The following is a 21,298-nucleotide window of genomic DNA, read 5'->3' on the forward strand; positions in this document are numbered from 1 at the left end:
CCACCTGCATATCCTCTCACCACATCCATAAACCTCCTCTTTGGCCTTCCTATTTTCCTCTTCCCTGGCAGCTCCATATTCAGCATCCTTCTCCCAATATACCCAGCATCTCTCCTCCACACATCTCCAAGCCATCTCAATCTTGCCTCTTGCTTTGTCTCCAAACCATCCAACCCCAGCGGTCCCTCTCATATACTCGTTCCTAATCCTGTCCTTCGTCACTCCCAATGAAAATCTTAGCATCTTCAACTCTGCCACTTCCAGCTCCACCTCCGGTCTTTTTGTCGTTGCCACCGTCTCCAAACCTTATAACATAGCTGGTCTTGCAACCATTTTGTGAACCTTCCCTTTAGCTCTTGCTGGTGCCCTTCTGTTGCAAATCACTCCCGATACTCTTCTCCACCCACTCCACCCTGCCTGCACTCTCTTCTTCACCTCTCTCCTGCACTCCCTGTTACTTTGTACAGTTGACCCCAAGAATTTAAACTCATACACCTTCATTACCTCTACTCCTTGCATCCTGACCATTCCACTCTCCTCCCTCTCATTCATGCATATGTATTCCGTCTTGCTCCTACTGACTTTCATTCCTCTTCTCTAGTGCATACCTCCACCTCTCCAGGCTCTCCTCCACCTGCAACCTACTCTCGCTACAGATCACAATGTTATCCGCAAACATCATAGTCCATGGAGACTCCTGCCTGATCTCGTCCGTCAACTGTCCATCGCCATTGCAAACAAGAAAGAGCTCAGAGCCGATCCTTGATGTAATCCCACCTCCACCTTGAACCCATCTGTCATTCTAACCACACATCTCACCATTGTCACACTTCCCTCACACATATCCTGCACCACCCCTACATACTTCTCCGCAACTCCCGACTTCCTCATACAATACCACACCCCCTCTCTCAGCACCCTGTCATATGCTTTCTCTAAATCTACAAAGACACAATGTAACTCCTTCTGACCTTCTCTATACTTCTCAATCAACATTCTCAAAGCAAACATCACATCTGTGGTGCTCTTTCATGGCATGAAACCATACTGCTGATCGTCATCTCTCCTCTTAACCTAGCTTCTATTACTCTTTCCCATATCTTCATGCTGTGGTTGATCAACTTTATACCTCTGTAGTTGCTACAGTTCTGCACATCGCCCTCATTCTTCAAAATCGGTACCAGTATACTTCTTCTCCACTCCTCGGGCATCCTCTCACTTTCTAAGACTGCACAGTCTAATTAAAAACTCCACTGCGATCTCTCCTAAACATCTCCATGCCTCCACAGGTATGTCATCAGAACCAACTGCCTTTCCACTCTTCATCCTCTTCATAGCTGCCCTCACTTCCTCCTTGCTAGTCCACCGCACTTCCTGATTCACTATCCCCCACATCATCCAACCTTCTCTCTCTCTCTCTCTCTCTCTCTCTCTCTCTCTCTCTCTCTCTCATTTTCTTCATTCATCAGCCCTGTACTCCTTCCACCTTCTCAACACACTCTCCTCACTTGTCAGCACATTTCCATCTCTATCCTTGATCACCCTAACCTGCTGCACATCCTTCCCAGCTTGGTCCTTCTGTCTAGTCAATCGGTCCTTTTCTCCTTCCTTAGTGTCTAACCTCTCATACAACTCACCATATGCCTTTTCCTTTTCCTTTGCCTTTGCTACCTCTCTCTTCGCTTTACACTGCATCTCCTGTCTACTTTCTTCGTCTCTCTGACTATCCCACTTCTTCTTTGCCAACCTCTTCCTCTGTATACTTTGCTGTACTTCCTCATTCCACCACCAGGTCTCCTCGTCTTCTTTCATCTGTCCTGATGACACACCAAGTACCTTCCTAACTGTCTCCCTCACTATTTCTGCAGTAGTTGCCCAGCCATCTGGTAACTCTTCACTACCACCCAGTGCCTGTCTTAACTCCTCCCTGAACTCCACACAACAGTCTTCATTCTTCAACTTCCACCATTTGATCCTTGGCTCTGCCTTCACTCTCTTCCTCTTCTTGGTCTCCAAAGTCATCCTACAGACCACCATCCGATGCTGCCTAGCTACGTTCTCCCCTGTCACCACCTTGCAGTCTCCAATCCCTTTCAGATCATGCATTCTGCATAAGATATAGTCCACCTGTGTGCACTTTCCTCCACAATTATACGTCACCCTGAGTTCCTCCCTCTTCTTGAAATATGTATTCACCACAGCCATTTCCATCTTTTTCACAAAGTCCACCACTATCTGTCCTTTCACATTTCTCTCCTTGACACCATACCTGCCCATCACCTCCTCATCACTTCTGTTTCCTTCACCAACATGCCCATTGAAGTCCGCTCCAATCACCACTCACTCCTCCTTGGGTACACTCTCCACCCCTTCATCCAACTCACTCCAGAATTCTTCTTTCTCTTCCATCTCACACCCAACTTACATAACATTGATAACATTCATCAATACACCTTCAATTTCCAGCGTCATACTCATCACTCTGTCCGACACTCTTCACCTCCAGCACACTCTTGACTTACGTGCCCCTGGCGATTTTTTTTTCCCCCTAGGAAAAAAAAAGAACCTGGCAAGTTCCCGCCCTCAAGCGCTGGGATTGACTGACCTGGCCAAAAACTATTTGTGTCCCCATGGCGAAGCTCCTCACTGTCAGGTGAAAAGAAGCGGCTGGCGACTCCACATGTGTCGGAGGAGACATGTGGTAATTTGCAGCCCTCCCCGGATCGGCAGAGGGGGTAGCGCAGCGACCGGGACAGCTCGGAAGAGTGGGGTAATTGGCCGATATAATTGGGGAGCGAAAAAAAAGGGGGGGGCAAAAAATAAAATCAGTTGTCATGAAGCCAACTACACATAGGAGTCACATCTCCGACATAGCTGGCCAATAGATATAGCGCACCTATTTAAAACGTGGGAAAATGTGAGAACCTAGGATTGTCAACATCATTTACACAGTTTCTACACGGTCAGATAAATTGCGATTCATTTAATGTGGTAAATGATTTGTACGTATAGTCACCATCGCGAATTGCGAGCCCGGATAGCTCAGTCGGTAGAGCATCAGACTTTTAATCTGAGGGTCCAGGGTTCAAGTCCCTGTTCGGGCGATAGAGCTTTTCGCACTGCAAAGATTACATGTAGATATCACGTGTCGTTCATTCCAGGAAGATTTCTGCCACGCTTGCTCACATAAGAATAGATTTGCCTCCAAAATAAAAAAACAAAACAAAAGTACATACGTGAACACATAAATCATACTTGCACTAACTCCAAATCCTTGTCCGTACAGTATAATAACATAAATTCACAGATTTGAAAGTGTGCGAAACTACCAAGCGATTTCCCGTGATGTTTAAAATTGGATTTAATGTAACCTGAATCCAGTAAAACACTTTTTATTTCCATGATTTTACGGTTGCAGTGTGTGTGTGTGTGTGTGTGTGTGTGTGTGTGTGTGTGTGTGTGTGTGTGTGTGTGTGTGTGTGTGTGTGTGTTGCTGCAGGCGGGAGGAAAGAGGGGGTTGACTGTTTTTTGCAAAATTGTTATTTTAATTGTGTTCCACTTGGATTTTATCATGCATCTTGTATTGTATGCCATTTCTTAAATCCATGCCCAGGGACTGTAATTGAAATTGGCTATTAGCCATAAAAATCTCATGGAATGCATCCATTCTCTTTGAGTTTAATGTACTTGTACACGGTCCATGATGAAATAAATGCATTAAATTAAATTAGATTAAACTGGATTAAAGTTGAGCATATTTTCCAGTCAACTGACGCAAGGAACAAATCACCAAAATGATGAACCCATTATTTTCATTGCTCATTTTTTCATAGACGCTTATAACCGAAAATAGGAAATTACCACAGAAATACGTAATCAGAATAATTGACCTTTCGCGAAGTACCGCCCCACAACGGTGCTTGTCCAATCCTACCTTAGCAACGGTCCGTCAAGCTTTCAAACACAGCAAAATGCTGAAACGGTGTGCCTATGGGATCTGCAAATCAGATACTAGATATCTGAAAAGTTTGGAGGGGGTGTCATTTTCTTTCCCTTCCCGAAACCCAGAACGCAAGAAGCGCAATGTCGGCAATAGATTTGGCAGTATAGCAGACCCCATGGCCAGCTTAATCCATCCAAAATCAACAAAATACCTGTCTGCTCCAAGCTAAGCTTGCTACTAGCTATTATTGATAGCTAATACAGCTAATGTATTATCACTGGTACTTTTACCCACACAATGCGCTCATTTCTTCCTTCATGTTTTGGTGTTTTCCGGCTACTTCCTGGATAGTTCTGAAATGCTTGACGGGCACAGTAACAGTAACTAAGGGGGGCGGGACTTTGCAAAAGGTCAATTGAGTGACTTTTAACTTTCACAAGTTAATTTTACGGGTTATTTTTCAGGAGTCAGTCGTTAAATCCCACCATTTTCAATAGTATTGTCGCGGTTTTTCTATAGCCCGGATAACTATGGATGGAGGCGGGGACTTTTAGGTGCGACAAACCGGGCTTCACCACCGTTAGCTAGATAGCTGCGCCAATGCTAGGGCTAGCCTGCTAGTTAGCTAGTTAGCCGTGTGCTAATGGGTTAGCAAGCTCACCTTGGGACCAGGGCTGGTGATGGAACAGGGCGGCTGAGCTCTAGGCGGGGCGGGAGATGGATGGCTGCTCTCCGGGGTGCGTGTCTCTCTCTCTCTCTGTACTCTGGCTCCGGTGTGACCGGGTGAATGTCTCTCTCAGTCTCTCTGGGGAAGCTCTCGGGGGTAGTCAGCTAGCTACAGGTACCGAGGCAGTCTGCTGCTAACACTACCACTGCTAGCCACCGTATCTACTGTCTAGCCCAGGATACGCTAGGTTTCCCTGCTCTATCCCACGCTAAGGTGACAGTCTACGATATGGTTACTAAACAGTTCTGGCCTTTGTCTCTCCCGCGGTGTCTAATATAGTTGCGTCTGTGACAGCGCGAGCTAACCTGTGATTGGTCCTCTAGCTGCACGAGCCCAGTGCAACATTCAAAGTACATCCCCAGGCATTTCCCACTACACTGCCCCCCTCCAGCACTGTTGAGTCCCTTCAACATAAATGAACAACAGACTACAAAGATCAGTCTGATTAATCTAACATGATAAATGGGACAGAACACCCGCGAAATGAACTAGGCCCGGAACAAAGGGCGTCAAACAAATGTGGGTGGTCGCTATCCATACTGGACTCTTGTGACTAGCCTAGTAACCCCCAAGTCAACTAGTCACGTCCGTCAAAGTTAGTCTAGGAGCCAGGCGGGCCTCCGGACTGGCCGGCCCCGTCTGGTGGTGTACGGGAGATGGGACTCAGCGGCGTCGGCTTCGTCTCCTTCTGGGTCAGGGGCGTTGGACTGCCCGCCCGGAGCACAGGCTGCTGTCCCACGACGTTGGGTGATTGTCGACTCGCCTGAAGAGTAGCTGGCAGCAGTGTGTTGGAGCGGCTGGAACCGAGCCGGGGAGCCTGGTGTGCTGGGTCCTCCATCGTCGTTTGCGTGGAACAGGTCCTCCAGCCGGAGATCAAGGTCTTCATCGATCTCCTCCTGCTCTGTCACTCCTTCGTACTCCTCTGTTCTCTGCGCCCCCGGCTCCTCCATGTCAGCAGCGGGAGGACCTCCTTCAGGTGTTTCCTGCGGCCCTATGGCTGGTGCTGGAGCAGACAACAGAGCATGGCGCCTGTCATCTGTGCCCCAGATCTTCACCAGGCAGTCATCTGAGCCCATGAAAATGCGTCGCCCGGTGCGGTCGAAGGTGACACAGTAGACAGAGGAGAGATGTCCCAGAATCCTCTTGTGCATCTTCATGTGCTGGTAGACAGCTGTAGGCAGTAGCTGGCGTAGACGGTAGGAGCCATTGAGCCGACGCCCATTGCTCGTCTCCACGATATTGGGTGGACTCCCATAGATAATAGGAGGCTCTGGGGGTCGTCCACAGTGCAGAGCAGCCAGCGCTGAGCCCTTCCACACAACATGCTTGCAGCTCTTGTTGGTACGCAGGAGGTTCTGCCTGCCGGCTCCCAGGATGCTGTGGAGACCAGGCACGCTGGCAGGAACCTCTTTCTCCAGCAGTGGACATACTCTAGAACACACTTGGAGTAGGTGGTCTGGGCTGATGTGCCTGTGCAACTTCACCTTGTTAATGTTGTCGATGCCCCTGGCCAGGGTCTTGAGCTCGGGGGTGCTCATGCTGTCTCCTACCGGCGGAGGACTTGGAGAGCTATCGCGACGCCGCTCGTCTTCCCATGCTACTCGCCGGATTCTCCCTTTTCCTTCAACCTCTCGCCCCAGCGTCGCTTTAAAGTCATACTCGCGTGCCTCAACCTTCCTGATTGCTTCAGCTAGTGTTTTGGGTTCTGCCCCCAGGACTTCATACGCGATGTTTTGGTTCTTCAGCCCGCGCAGAAAGGCTTCTGCAGCGTAGGCCTCCTGCAGTGTAACACCAACCTGCGGGTATGCCAGTGTGACAAGTCTCCTCACTTCCTCGCCAAACTCATAGAGGGTCATCTCTCTGGCCTGCTTAACCTCGCTGAGTTTACGGCGCGCAGTTCCCTCAGGCAGCTCTTTACCGTAGTGGCGGCGTAACTGGGTGATGAGCGCGTGGTAGTCATCTTTTATCGGAGCCGGCTGCGCGATGACAAAAGACATGGCGTTGTCCCTCAGTCGGAGATACAAGGCGTCCAAACAGGTCTCGTCGGTCCAGCCCCTCTTTCTCGCCATCCGTTCGAATGGTCCAACGAAACTATCCCAGTCGCCCTTACCATCAAAAGTGGCGAGGAGCTTGATGTCATTTTCGTGTCCTCGGTCGGGACCTTGTGAGCTTCGGTTGCCGCTCCGACTTTGAAGGTCTCCTGTCTGGCTCTGTTGACCTCTAGAGGAACCTGCCTGCCCTCCAACGCTGTCATCCAGCAGGTTTCGGCCGCCGTTGCTGTCCAGGGACATTTGGCCACCCTGCATCCCGTCGGGGGGTGGTACTGCAGTCGCTCCATTTTTTCCACCATGACCGATCGGAGTGCTGGTAAGTGGTGCGGGCTCACTGGGTCCATTTCCTGTATAGCGCAGGGCTGCTGGGGCCGCTTTGCTGCTCGGCCTGGCTGGCGTCTCCTCGTTGCGCCAGTCGCTCAAGTTAGCCACTGCGGCCATAGCTGCTGGCAACAGGTGATCAGCGCCGTCTCGCTGTCTGGCCCCTGGGTTCTCCCAGGCCGGGGTGAACTGCGAGAGTAGGCTCATGTCTTGCACCGTTCTGCTAGTTCGTTCTCCGAGCACAGCCCCTGCCGACCCTACACCACTATCGCTTTGAGGGCTACTAGGAGAAACCCCTTGCTTCACTACTTGAGCGATGGGCGACAAACCGGGAGGCTCACCTTGGATATCTGAACGATGACGGGCCCAATCGGTGCGCTGAATGGGAGGTGTGGGGGGACGAGATCGCTTAGCCACCGCTTCCGCTAGTCCATCGATACGCGCTGTGAGGGCTTCCATCTGCATCTCTATCTGGCATTACATCTTAACCTGGGTCTGGCGTTCCATGTTTTCCATCTGGCGTTGCATCTGAACCTGGGTCTGGTTCATGGTTTCCATCTGCGCCAGGAGGAGCTTCATCCAGGCGTGCTCTCCGGGGTCTTCTGTCCCCACACCAGCACCATCCAGACTCAACTCAGACTGTTCTTTTACATTTTCTTTGTCCTGTGACATTTTTATTTTTCCACTGATTTACGTGACTACTGAAGAAATTACAGTGCTTCACAAAATGGCTGACTCACTCAGTTGCTAGCTAGCTATAGCGATGCCGCCAAAAAGCTGCTAAATGCTGCTTTGAAATGCTGCAGAATGTCAATGCTAATTAGCTAGCGCCACTGGACGTCCTTTTGTGCACTTTCAGGGTGAAACTCGGTGAAAAACAATATCCTCACAGTGTGAATGGCGTTGAGAAACTAATGAGTCTTTTTATTCACTTTTTCGTTTGGGTTCCACTTCATAAAGAAGTTTCTTATTCACTTTTTTCGTTGGGGTTCTACTTCACGAAGAAGTACAAAATGGCTTCTTGCTAGCTGGGTTAGCTCACAGTGTGCAGGCTGAATTATGCCGCCATGTGACCGGGGCAGGATCCTCCGGTGTTGAGATTATGGCGAATCCCAACCTTTTATCCCACTTCTGACACCACTTGTCGCGGTTTTTCTATAGCCCGGATAACTATGGGTGGAGGCGGGGACTTTTAGGTGTGACAAACCGGGCTTCACCACCGTTAGCTAGATAGCTGCGCCAATGCTAGGGCTAGCCTGCTAGTTAGCTAGTTAGCCGTGTGCTAATGGGTTAGCAAGCTCACCTTGGGGCCAGGGCTAGTGATGGAACAGGGCGGCTGAGCTCTAGGCGGGGCGGGAGATGGATGGCTGCTCTCCGGGGTGCGTGTCTCTCTCTCTCTCTGTACTCTGGCTCCGGTGTGACCGGGTGAATGTCTCTCTCAGTCTCTCTGGGGAAGCTCTCGGGGGTAGTCAGCTAGCTACAGGTACCGAGGCAGTCTGCTGCTAACACTACCACTGCTAGCCACCGTATCTACTGTCTAGCCCAGGATACGCTAGGTTTCCCTGCTCTATCCCACGCTAAGGTGACAGTCTACGATATGGTTACTAAACAGTTCTGGCCTTTGTCTCTCCCGCGGTGTCTAATATAGTTGCGTCTGTGACAGCGCGAGCTAACCTGTGATTGGTCCTCTAGCTGCACGAGCCCAGTGCAACATTCAAAGTACATCCCCAGGCATTTCCCACTACAGTATTAAATCAATATTGGCGTAAACCATAACATCCGACAGCATGTTCCTCAATTATCTGATGCGCAAAGTAAAGGTCACCTTATATGTCCACTGTAATTTCAAGAAGCAATCATTGCCAAGGAAATTCTCTATGTTATTGAACTGGTGCAGTCTAACCTCCTTACAGTGCTAAGGAATTCCCACAATGTTTACCATGCAGTTCCCACTACCTCACATAAGTGAGCCTCAATTGTGGTCAGATAGAAATTTCAGTCCTGCTACAGCTGTATAGACAGACTGAAGGACAGACACAAACACACACATTTTTTTTGCTAATATTCAGAAATATGGGAACCCCCACCCCATATTGTCCTGCACTCCACATGTACTGTCCGTTCTCGACTTCCATGCGACACTGAAGAGGCGTGTCAGCCAAGACAGCCCAACAATGTCCAAAGCCCTCAGCATCTCAGGGCAAATCTCATCCACACCCGGCGCCTTGCCACCGAGGTGCTTCTTAGCTACCTCAGGGACCTCTGCCAGGGATATGGGTGGGGCTTCCCCCGGGTCTTCAGACTCTACCTCCTCCACTGAAGACGTGTTAGCTGGGTTCAGGAGCTCCTCAAGGTGTTCTTTCCACCGCCCGACAACATCCCCAATCCGGGTCAGCAGATACGGCCAATTGTGTCTGTAGGGACGCCGGAGGGAACACGGGGATTCGAACCGACGATCCCCATGTTGGTAGGCAACGGAATAGACCGCTAAGCTACCCAGACGCCCCCTGATATATACTTTTTTTTCACATTTATTTCTGATTTTTCCCTTTTTCTCCCAATTTAGTGGCCCATCGATTCATATTTTAGTACAAACACCCACCCTCGTACTGCATGCGTTCGCCAACTGCGTCTCACCGGCCGGCAGTCTCGAAAGAGACGTCTCCCCACTTTTGTGACAAGGTGAATCCAGGCCGAACCACTGCTTTTCCGACACACACAGAGACGCATTCATGTGACGAACACAAGCCGACTCGCCCCCCTCCCGAAGACAGCGTCGCCAATTATTGCTGCTTTGTCGAGTCCGGCCATAGTCGGAACTGACGAGACCGAGGCGCGAATCCCGGTCCCCAGTGGGCAACTGCATCGACACAAAGCCGATGCTTAGACCGCTACACCACCGCGGACCCTGGTATAGCCTTTATTGTCCTGCAGGACATTTGTTTTCACAGCCAGTACATGCGCAGAAACATAAGTATAACCACACTGCAACGTACAGATATACATACAGATACATAAAACACATAACACTTATATAAAAGCATAAAAACATTCACCCACACTCGCAGTTAAATTTGGCTCTATGCTAGGCAGTTTGTTTAGTGCTATGGCAGAAGGGACAAAAATTCTGCCAAAGCGAGCTCCATTTCAGAGTCCTGTATCTGCAGCCTGATGGCAGTAGTATAACATATGAATTTGGGAGGTGAGCAGTGTCACTCACTAGTGTGACTGCAAAGCATGTGATAGCTCTGTTGTTCATGTCTGAGCGGTTGGGTGTAGGAGAGTGGATGATCTTGGAGGCAGCATGTGTGATCCTGGTAACTGTTTTTGTTGGAGATGTTCAACGTGGTATGGAAATGGGGAACAGTACAGCAGAATGGGTTGGATTATGCTTTTGCAAGGTAACAACAGGAGGTGGGGGCAACAGAAAGTGCCCTGAGCTTGCAGATGACGTGGGGTCTCTACTGGGATTGTTTATGGATATCAGTGATGTCATGATCAAAATGTGTTGATCTTTACTGCCTAAAGTGAGTCCAAGATATTTGAAGTTGTTAATCTGTTCTACTGTCTTGCCGTGGATGGAGATGGGGTTCAGTCCAGTGAGGGATGTGTTTGGTGTGTTAATGACCTGTTCTTTTGTATTGTTCACATTCAGTTGGAGGTAGATATCCATGCACCATTGTGTAAAATTAGAACTGGAGTGTTGATAGGCTGGGATGGAGTTATTGTCATTAAGTAGTCCTAGTATGGCAGTATCATCAGAGCATTTGTAGTAAGTGGTGATGTGTGAAGGGCTGATGCAGTTGTTTGTGTAGAGAGTGTGGAAAAAGGGACTGAGGACACAGCCCTGAGGGGCTCCGGTGTTGATGATGATGGTTGATGATGTTACTGTGTGTGCTGGCCCTTTAAGAGAAGGTGGATGTTGACTGCTGTGCTGCGCTGTTTGTTCATGTGGACTTGCTGTAGTTTCCTTTACATGGAAGAAAGCCTTGAAGCAAACCGCTGTTTTTTACTCCTCATTTGTTAATTTTTCTCTGCTGAACCCTAAAGAACATATATCTGTAAGTAATACTTACCTATTTATGTTAAGCTTACCTGTTATAGTCTTCTGAAACAGTGAATAAATGTGTGGTAAACTTAAAAACGCGAGCGATGCTAACCTGTCTATGGCATTTTCAATGTTAAGTTAGCATTAAGCTGTAGTGGCTAATCTATGATCATTTCAGCACATGTTTGTGTATATTTGGGTTGTGCATAATAATTAATGACTCAGGATGTGTCTACATCAGTGATGCTGGGTGCCATGACGCCTTGGTGGTCTCTAATCATTGTTCACCGCAAGTGGAGTTTATGATCATCAAATGCCGGCCTCTCTATTTACAGCCATTTTGTTGGTAACTGTATTATATAGCTCCTAGCCCTAAAAACAAGGACAGAAATGAAGCACTTGAACTGTACTGTGCCATCAGTGAGCAACAGACAGCCCACTCAGATAGATTTCTCATTCTTGCTGGGGATTTCAACCATGCTGACATCATTATTACCAAAACTACACCGGCATGGGGATTTTCCAACAAGGGGAAAATAATACTCTGGATCTGGTCTACTTGAACCACAGAGGATACAAGGATGCCCCCTCCCCCACGCTGGCCTCTCTGGCCACATCACTGTTATGTTAACGCTAGCATACAGACAAAGGGTAAAAGTCATTAAATCGGTTCAGAAACAGATACGTGTTTGGGATGAGGGTGCCACTTAGGCACTCCAGGGCTGAACATGGCCCGGTCAGTGGGTCAAGTTCAGCAGCCACATACAGCCAACACACTGACATACAGGAGTATACTGAGACTGTGACAGCCTACATCACCAAATTCATTGACGATGTGACTGTCACTAAGACCATCACCACTCAGGCTAATCGGCAGCCATGGCTGACAGGGGAGGTTCACAGACTGCTGAGGATCCGCAATGCTGCCTTCAGAGCTAGAGATGCAGCTGAACTGGAGAACAGCCAGAACCAACCTGTCCCATGGCATCATGAAAGCCAAGAGTCTGTACACCAGAAAGATAACCTGTCATTTCAAAGACAACAGAGACACATGGAGCCTGTGGCAGGAGATCCAGACCATCACGGACTACAATCCTCCACCACAGGCCTGTGACAGCAACATCTCTCTGCTGAAGCAACTCAACAACTTCTATGCATGTTTTGAAGCACTAAACAACATGCCTGCACAGAAGACACCACCCCCTCTCAACGACCAGGTTCTGTGCCCTCCCTCAGCCAATGTGAAGAAATCACTCTCCATGATTAGCACCCGCAAGGCTGCCAGTCCGGGCAACATACCTGGTTGTGTGTTGAAAGACTGTGCAGAAGAGCTCAACGATGTCCTCATGGACATCCTCAACACCTTGAGTCAGGCTGTTGTCCCCACATGCTTCAAAGCCACCACCATCACACCATCATACCTGTGCCAAAGAAGTCACCCCCATCCTGCTTCAATGACTACCACCCTGTCGCACTGACCTCCACCATCATAAAGTGCTTTGAGAGACTAGTCATGCATCAAATAAAATTCGTTCTTCCTCCCTCACGGGACCCCTTTCAGTTTGCATATTGTGCCAGCCGGTCCACTGATGATGCAATCTCCTCTGCCCTCCACTTAGCCCTCACCCACCTGGACACAAGGGCTCTTATGTAAGAATGCTATTTATAGATTTCAGTTGAGCATTCAACATCTCAGCAGCTGACAAAGACACTGAACCTGCTGGGCCTGAACACCTCACTCTGTAATTGGATACTAGACTTTCTCACTGAGAGACCAAAGTGAGTAAGGATCGGCAATAAAAAAATTGAGCACCACCACACTGAGCACGCCCCCTCCCCCCCCGCCCCGCCCCCAGAATGTGTGCTCAATCCCCTGCTCTTCACCCTGCTGACCCACGACTTTGCACCAAATTACAGTTCCAACCACTTGGTCAAATTTGCTGATGACATAACTGTGGTTGGTCTCATCACCAACAATGATTCAGAGGTGGAAAAACCCGGTCCAGAAAATAAAAACTCTAACCGTGTCTTTACTCCATCCATGTATTAAACCAGCTGATTTGGAAAATTAGTCAGTGCAATCTGATGGTTTATTACATAGGTGTAGTAAATACACAGTTAGGGTTTTTACTTTCTGGACCGGGTTTTTCCACCTCTGGATGAAATATACTACAGGAATGAAGTGAACCAACTGGCCACGTGGTGCCAAGATAACAATCTTTCCCTAAATGTAGGGAAAACAAAGGACATTATTGACTTCCAGAGAGCCCACACCCAACACCGCCCACTGACCATCAACAGTACTGCTGTGGAGTGGGTGAGCAGCACCAAATTTCTGGGTGTGTATATCACTGAGGACCTCTCCTGGACTAATATCACTGCATCACTGGCCAAGAAACCCTAGCAACATCTTTACTTTCTCCAGAAGCTAAAGAGAGCAAGAGCCCAGGCACCCATCGTGTTCTCCTTCTACCGTGGTATCATTGAAAGCATTCTGACCAGCTGCATCACTGTGTGGTTTGAGAGCTGCACTGCCTCCAACCGCAAGACCCTGCAGCACATAGTGAATGTGGCTGGGAAGATCAATGTGCCTCCCTCCCTTACATATACAACAACCGCTTAGCCCGCAAAGCAACCAGCATTGTGAGTGGCCCCTCCCATCCCTCACATACTATGCCTCTTCAGTCTCCTGACATGTGGGAAAAGATACTGGAGTCGCTGAGCCTACTCCAACAGATTGGGTAACAACTTCATCCATCAGGCTGTCGGGATGCTGAACTCTCTCCCCTCTGTTTCCAAAAAGTCTGTATTGTAACTCACCCATTCCATTTCCTACATGTCCAGCATCACCAGCCTACACTCAGCACCACTATGCCTATATTCAGCACTAACCACTTTGTACAGATTACGACTCCAAAACTGCTGCTACTTACTCATCTTGTGGATGACATATTACTTGCACATCTTTATCACTTTTTGCACTATAATTGTTATCATTACAGTTTTTGTTCTTGGTCTGTACCATGTTATTGTCCCCCCGACCCCCAGTTTAACTTATAAGTATTTAAATTCTTAGTGCTTTTTAGTATTTTTTTATCCTGGTATTTTTAAATCCGTGTTGTTCTGTTTTAGCACTTGTATACGCCTACACTGGGGTCTGAGAGAAACAGCATTTCGATCCTCTTTATGCCCTGTACAGCATATGTATGTATCCTGTATGTTCTGTATGGCAGAATTGACCTTAAAGTTGATTTTGACTTTGACTTGAATGAAAAATTATTCTAAGACAGCACATTATCTTTTGAAGCTCACATCAACAATGTTGGTCGGTGTGCATACTTCCACCTACGCAATATTAATCATCTTCACCTGTCACTCATACCCAACAGCACCGCCACACTCGTTCACACCCTGGTTACATCCCGCATTGACTACTGCAATTCTGTCCTCTTTGGTCTTCCCCTGAAGTGTCTTCATAAACTTCAGTTGGTCCAGAATTTGGTGCCCGTATCATTACCACAACTCCTTCCATAGATCATATCAGTCCTGTTCTTCAGCAACTCCATTGGCTCCCTGTTAAATACCGAATTGACTTCAAGATCCTGCTTCTCACCTTTAAGACCCTTAATAACCTAGCTCCTTTGTATCTTTCTGAACTCCTTCATATCCACACGCCCTCCTGCACTCTCAGATCCTCTTCTGCTCTCCAACTCACTACACCATCGGCCCGCCTGACTACCATGGGGTCTAGAGCCTTCAGTCATTCTGCCCATCTATGGAACTCTCTCCCACAAGACATTCGCAGCGTTGACTCTCTTTCAACCTTCAAATCCCATCCCAAAATGCACCTTTTCAAACTGGCATATTCAGCCTGATCCACGTTTCTCTGAGTTTTGTGCAGATGATGATTTTATACTTATTTGTTGTATTAACTTTTTATTGTTTACCCTGCTTTGTTTTGACTTTATGCTGTCTGATATAGTGCTGCTTGATTTTTAATTGTATTCTGTAAGGTGTCTTGAGTGCTCTGAAAGGCGCCCACAAATAAAATGTATTATTATTATTTTGTATTTTTTTTGGATTTTGATACACTATATTAATCCTTGTGGGGAAATTCTTCTCTGCATGTAAAACACATCCCAGCTGTGAAGCTAGGAGCAGTGGGCAGCCGCCATGCAGCGCCTGGGGACCAACTCCAGGTCGTCTTGCCATGCCTTGGTCAAGGGCACAGACAGGAGTATTAACCCAAACATGCATATCTTTTTGATGGTGGGGGAAACTGGAGCACTTGGAGAAAATCCGCCGCAGACACAGGGAGATCATGCAAACTCCACACAGAGGACGACCAGGGATGACCCCCAAGGTTAGACAACCCCGAGGTTCGAACCCAGGACCTTCTTGCTATGAGGCGACAGCACTAACCACTGGGCCACCGTGTTGCCAAATGGTTCAACCAACACCATCAACCCACAGCACTATAACACACACACACACACACACACACACACACACACACACACACACACACACACACACACACACACACACACACACACACACACACATTATAATTATTGTTGTTAAACCACTCCAGAAAGCAGCTTCATCTGAAAGCATAGTAAATGTAAGACTGTACCCATGAACGCAAGTTTGTTTGGTGTCTTAGATTCAAAATAGCACTTGATCACAAAAGACAGTTTGTTGAACTTACTTGCTAATTGGACAGATTCTGCTTGTTGTCCCATTTGTTCTCCAGTCTCTATGGAAGGCAGTTGTACAGTATTTGTCATGTGCTGGTTTTGCCCTTTTCATTAAGTGAAAGTGTATCTTAGAAAAACCTTTTGATCTCTTAACAAACTAAAGCTATCTATGAAAATCTCACCTTCCTTCTCTAGAAGTTTCAGTTTGAGTGTAGTCATCTGATCAACCATAGGATTTTCCATGCTGTGAGGTGAGAAGAGGGAAAAAGAAAACAAAAAATATTGATTGTCTCAGTACAGATATCAATAGGTTGAAGTGCACAAGCACACATAGACACACACATACTATGTCTTTGGTTTAAATATCTGATTCTCCTCACTTTGGATTCACACACCTAGCATCAACGTTTCTGTCTCCATATCAGTCCAAAGCCACAAATGGGTTGCCATAGGACATACCTGTTGACGACCAGCCACAGTGCTGCAACTATCCTGCCTACTTCATTACTATTAGATGAGAAAGATCATGTGTGTGTGTGTGTGTGTGTGTGTGTGTGTGTGTGTGTGTGTGTGTGTGTGTGTGTGTGTGTGTGTGTGTGTGTGTGTGTGTGTGTGTAAGAGAGAGCGAGTGAGAGAGAGAGAGAGAGAGAGAGAGATGTTACCTCGTTCTGCTGAACTTGAATGCAATATCAGTGATATTGTTGTATACTGATTACCTGTTCATATTATACTTACCTGCAGTACCACCCCACACCCTAAGGAGGTACAGTTGACCCCTAGGGTTATCAAGTTGATGAGTTGAGACATACACAGAGTAAGTAGTGATAACTGAAATGACAATATGTGAATCTGTATGCTGTTCCACGAGACTGAATAAAATCGGTAAACCCAAATCTGGTGAAACTACATCTTTTCATAAAGAACACGTTATCACAGATATCAACGTACATCAAGGAGTATCTCAAGTCTTTCAGCATTAGACTGTTGAATGAGTTTTTAAGTGATTATTCCCTTTTGCAGTAGCTTGTATACTCCGTAGATTGCTCCTCTGGATTCACAGCTATGGAGGCCTTTTCTTCAGTCTCAGCGGTGGTTGCGATAGATTTTTTAATTTTTTTAATTTTTTGCATGCCTGTAATGTCCATGAGCCGATAGTGGACTCAGCAGATCCTTCAGATCCTCTGCTGTCCACCTAAACAGACACACACCTTCGATGTCAACCATTACCACAACCCTTATCATCCATAGAGACAGACTAGCAAAACTATCTGTTTAGCAGATGATAGATAGAGAGATAGATAGATAACTGGAACAAGGTCATGTTCTCTCTTATTGTTAATTAATTGCACTAAATGTGATGTGAATGACTGTAAGTTTGTTGACGGGGCTAAATCAAACACTGAGTTAATGGTAATTGGATTGGCCCTGTCGAGTTTTGTTTGTGCTGCTTGTTGTGTGCTGCGGTAGTGCAGTATAGATAGGGTGTTATGTGCACCATGCTTGTTGATATATTTTGTTCTTATTTCTAATTCTTATTTATCTTTTATTTCTCTGTTTGTTCTGTTTCTATTTTCTAATCTTGTATCTTGTTAGTTTTTAGTTATTAGAGCGCGAGTGTCTGTAATAGAACTCAGTTTCCCCTCGGGAATAAATAAAGTATTCTGATTCTGATTCTTTTGTAAAGACAGATTTATTTTACCCGCGCCTCGTTGCGCTATTTACCTAGGAGGAATCTCAGCCAGTAAAATACTACACGTACTTTCAAAACACTGACGCGAAGTGGGAAGACGGTTCCTGATGACCCACTTTTATTGGCTACGTAAAACATCCATCAACGTTTCAGTTTCAGGTTACGCATAAAATGGGCGGGATTTTAAAAATTAAGCAGGCGATATTTTAAAATATCAAAATTCATTGGCCAAAGAAAATGAGCCCTAATGAAAAGATTGGTTCGTTTATTCAACCAAACTTGATAAAGGCGGATTTGAACGTTCTTGGCGGCCATATTGAATATTATCTGTTGACAGTTTATTTCACAGAAAGCAGAGACTGGTAGAATGTAGTATTACTCATGTCCAAGTGTAGGTGTTTAAAAAGCGCAAGTATTTTGTACGCATTAGGACACTTGTCCTAAACGTTTTATGGTCTTGTTTCAATCAAGAGATGGATGAAGATGAGAGACAAAGGAAACTGGATGTAGGAAGAGCAAAGGTTTGTTGCTAACTCTAGCTCCTGGACTCCGGCTAGTGCTAGTTATAGGTTAGCCAACTCTTTTGTCATAAACGATTGCATGTTCTCACTGCAAAACGCTTCTCCCTAAACCAGGGAAATCCTGTTTTCAGGCTGGTTCATCGTTGCTCGGTTGATGTTAGGCCGTTGAATTACATTCTCTGTATGTGTATGAAAGTTTCCAAATTTGCCGCGCATACACAGCAATTTGATCACTAGCAGATTGAATGGCTGCACTTTGTTTCTGCAATAATTCGCAATATGTACTTCATCAGTTATTCAGTTTGCACCCGAGGTACGTCATTCCCACTAAGAATGTAAAGATGCATGTTGGTTTTTGGTTGTGCTTCAATCCCCTAAACTAAGTTGAGAGGTTTGAGGAAAAGGGCTCTTATTTGGATGCATTAACACGTGATGAAATGTTTGGTCTTTCGAGGTGCATGCACCTTTTATTTTTGTCAAATGTTCAAAGCCCCAAACCAGTTATGATTGCTCGTAATTGTTGAATTCTAGGTATATCCGCTTATTTTTTAAGAAATTTCGCTTTTGCCGTATGAAAATTGTTTAGCAGCTCTCATAACTCATCGTAACCCTAATCAGAGGCCCCCAGAAAGTTGAATCAGTTCAACTGGACACAACGTTTAGTGGGAGGAACGTTTCATCACGAAGTCACTTGGGGTGTGGTTTAAAACACTCCCACCTTCAGTCCCCCCACAACACCATCATTGCACCCCATTTTTTCATCTTTTTCAAAATGTGAGTTGGCGGAAACAGGCTAAAAATTAATGCTTATTTTTTCAGCTAATGATGTGTCCCGCAGTCTCTCTGGCTAGGTAAAATTAATCTACATCAGCCTAATGACTGCAAGAGCTAATGGGTGTTTGGTCTAATATTAGCTTCACTATGTACCAAGTGGCATGCTTTTCACCCGTCTGTTCAATCAATCAATCAGTTAAGTTGCATTTTTTATAACGCTTTAAACATTGCTTTTGTAATTATGTTCCAAAGCAGGGCCTTAAAAAAATCAAGAAAGTTCCAAGACAGTTTAAGCCTTGAATTCCACTCCTGTATTGCATTTAGCCTTTTTGGAGGCGATGGTTGTTAACTATATAGGTAGTGATGTGGTTGGTGAAAAGCCAATGCTGTTAGACAACACAGTTTTATTGTGTACAAACTAGGTTACTCACTGAAAACAACAGACCGAATGACATTGTGTAGTCATTGCATCTGTAACCCAGAACCAAGAAATTGGCTAATCCAAATAATTGTAGTGTTACCCATTTGTGTATGACAATAACTCCATAACTAAATGGAACCACCATCATTCCTCATGACAGAAATCCTCCAACATTCCAAAAAGTCAGTTGGTAAGTAAAGAGACCGGTGATGACTGGAGTCATTGTGGAAACTGTGGGTTTGTGGTGATTGTTTCTGTGATCTAGATTCCTTAAAGTACCCCTCCAGACACGTTTTAAAGTTTAAAAATACTCAGAGATGATTAATATAATATATAATATACATGGTTTTCGCACATAAAAAGTAAACGCTAAAACCCTGAAAAAGGGGCTGGAAGCACAAATACTCATTCTCCCTCATTGAGTAATTCAGGATATATGAATATGCAAATATCACAAGACTCACCCCCCCCCCCACTATCGCTGCTTTCTCTAGGTTGACCGGTGAAAGAGCGGTATGCATCAAGATGGCTAGCGTAGAGCAAACATCGGATAGATTCAGTTATACATGTTTGAACCTCAGTCAGACCCAGACTCAGACTCTGTTGTATGCCAAAATCGGCAATTAGCAGACGTATCAGAATGGTAAGTGTAATTAGCATCTTTTATTTGTTTATGTTGTTCGTTGGCTTGTAACAGGCAGTGTGAAACATACAATAATATCTGCTACGATGTTAGTGTGTTCACATTTTCACATTGTTGGTATGTAATTATATACCAGATGTCCAATCAGAGTTTGCAAAAAGATATTTCATCTGGCTTAGATTTTTACATTATGTGTAATGTCTGTTTATCTTTATCTCATTAGCAGTAGTTAAATTCAACTTGACTCACACGGGGGGGGGGGTCCGGGGAATCCCTCGCTGCTGGTCCATCAGCTTTTGGAGTCAAAGCCCAGACTAAAAAAGAGGTTTACACTGCACACCGCGCTGTTTTTCGGGTGAAAAATTATGCACCTTGGGCCGCCGTGACGCCGTCATTGTTTCATATGGCTGAACTTTGAAACGTTTGCTAAATATTAAAGTTTTGCTATTAGTAAACAACTAGCTGCAGCTAGCAAAAAGCTAATGTAGTTAATGCTATTTATAAGTCACAAAGGACATTTTACATGCGGAAGGCTTTCATTTGACCGTTGGTTGAGTAAAAGAAATGCATAACTTACATACTGACTCCCGCTCGCTGTCGCAGTCCCAGGATAAATAGTCGGCACAGCATCAGACGTAAACACTAATTTCTTGTGAAAACCCACGGACTTTTGCATTAGGTTATGGAAACACTCCTAGCTGAAATGAGCATTGCAGATACGCGTCCCTCCAGGTTTGTAGGCATGTGAGCCCAATGTTTGTAAATAAATTCCGACCATTTTAGCATTATAGTGGGATTTATTGGTGGGTAGTGGAAGAAAACTCCAGGGTCCGGTTTACATCCAAAAACTGCACACTCTACCATGTTTGCTGTCAAAACTTTCACTATACTAATGCAAACTCGCTTTCTGTACCAACAAGTCCGCTCTGCGCAGGAGGTTACAGGTGTCTATGCCCACCCTGCATTTGTATATCAGACATCAATTGGCTTTCAGAATTGTGATGTACCAAATCTAGTTTATCCGGGGTACGTTTGAATCTCAGATTTTAGGGAAGTGCACAGACTGCTCCTCCTCCAGTAGAGGAATGTGAAAACACCACTCTACTGACAAAGTCTGCACAGGTACAAGTCAGTATAGTCAAGGCCAGAAATTTTAGGGGACACAAACATAAGAAAAACAAAATTTTAAGTGGAGGGGTACTTTAGTATTTTCTGTCCGTTTTTTGGTGGTGAAGCAAGGCTTTCTTCTCTGCGGTACAAGGTACTTGATTCCCTTCACTTTGCAATACCCAATTATTGCAAATTGAAATACAGTAAATTTGTGTTGCATTTGGATCAAATCTCTTAATCTGTCTGCATGCTGCTTGTATTCAGCACTGTCATTCTGATTGTAGGACATCAGGTGGTGCAATAAGTCCCTGAGATTCAAAAAAGATTGATGGCATTTGTGTCTCACAAG

At 46.0% G+C, this 21,298-nt stretch overlaps 1 protein-coding gene and 1 non-coding gene across 2 annotated transcripts in view; both read left to right on the top strand.

Moving 5' to 3' along the window:
• Nucleotides 1-3,031: 3,031 nt before the first annotated feature.
• On the top strand, nucleotides 3,032-3,104 carry trnak-uuu (transfer RNA lysine (anticodon UUU)). The gene has a single exon. It is a non-coding gene; the product is annotated as a tRNA-Lys (tRNA).
• A 14,849-nt stretch (nucleotides 3,105-17,953) lies between these two features.
• Nucleotides 17,954-21,298, top strand: part of pcnt (pericentrin) — an 83,737-nt gene continuing 80,392 nt past the window's right edge. The window contains exons 1-2 of the mRNA XM_056295408.1: nucleotides 17,954-18,001; nucleotides 19,357-19,386. Of these exons, the coding sequence (XP_056151383.1) occupies nucleotides 17,954-18,001; nucleotides 19,357-19,386 (78 nt within the window). The remainder of the gene's footprint in view (nucleotides 18,002-19,356; nucleotides 19,387-21,298) is intronic.

This window comes from Lampris incognitus, chromosome 16 (assembly GCF_029633865.1).
Source record: "Lampris incognitus isolate fLamInc1 chromosome 16, fLamInc1.hap2, whole genome shotgun sequence".
Lineage (NCBI taxonomy): Eukaryota > Metazoa > Chordata > Actinopteri > Lampriformes > Lampridae > Lampris > Lampris incognitus.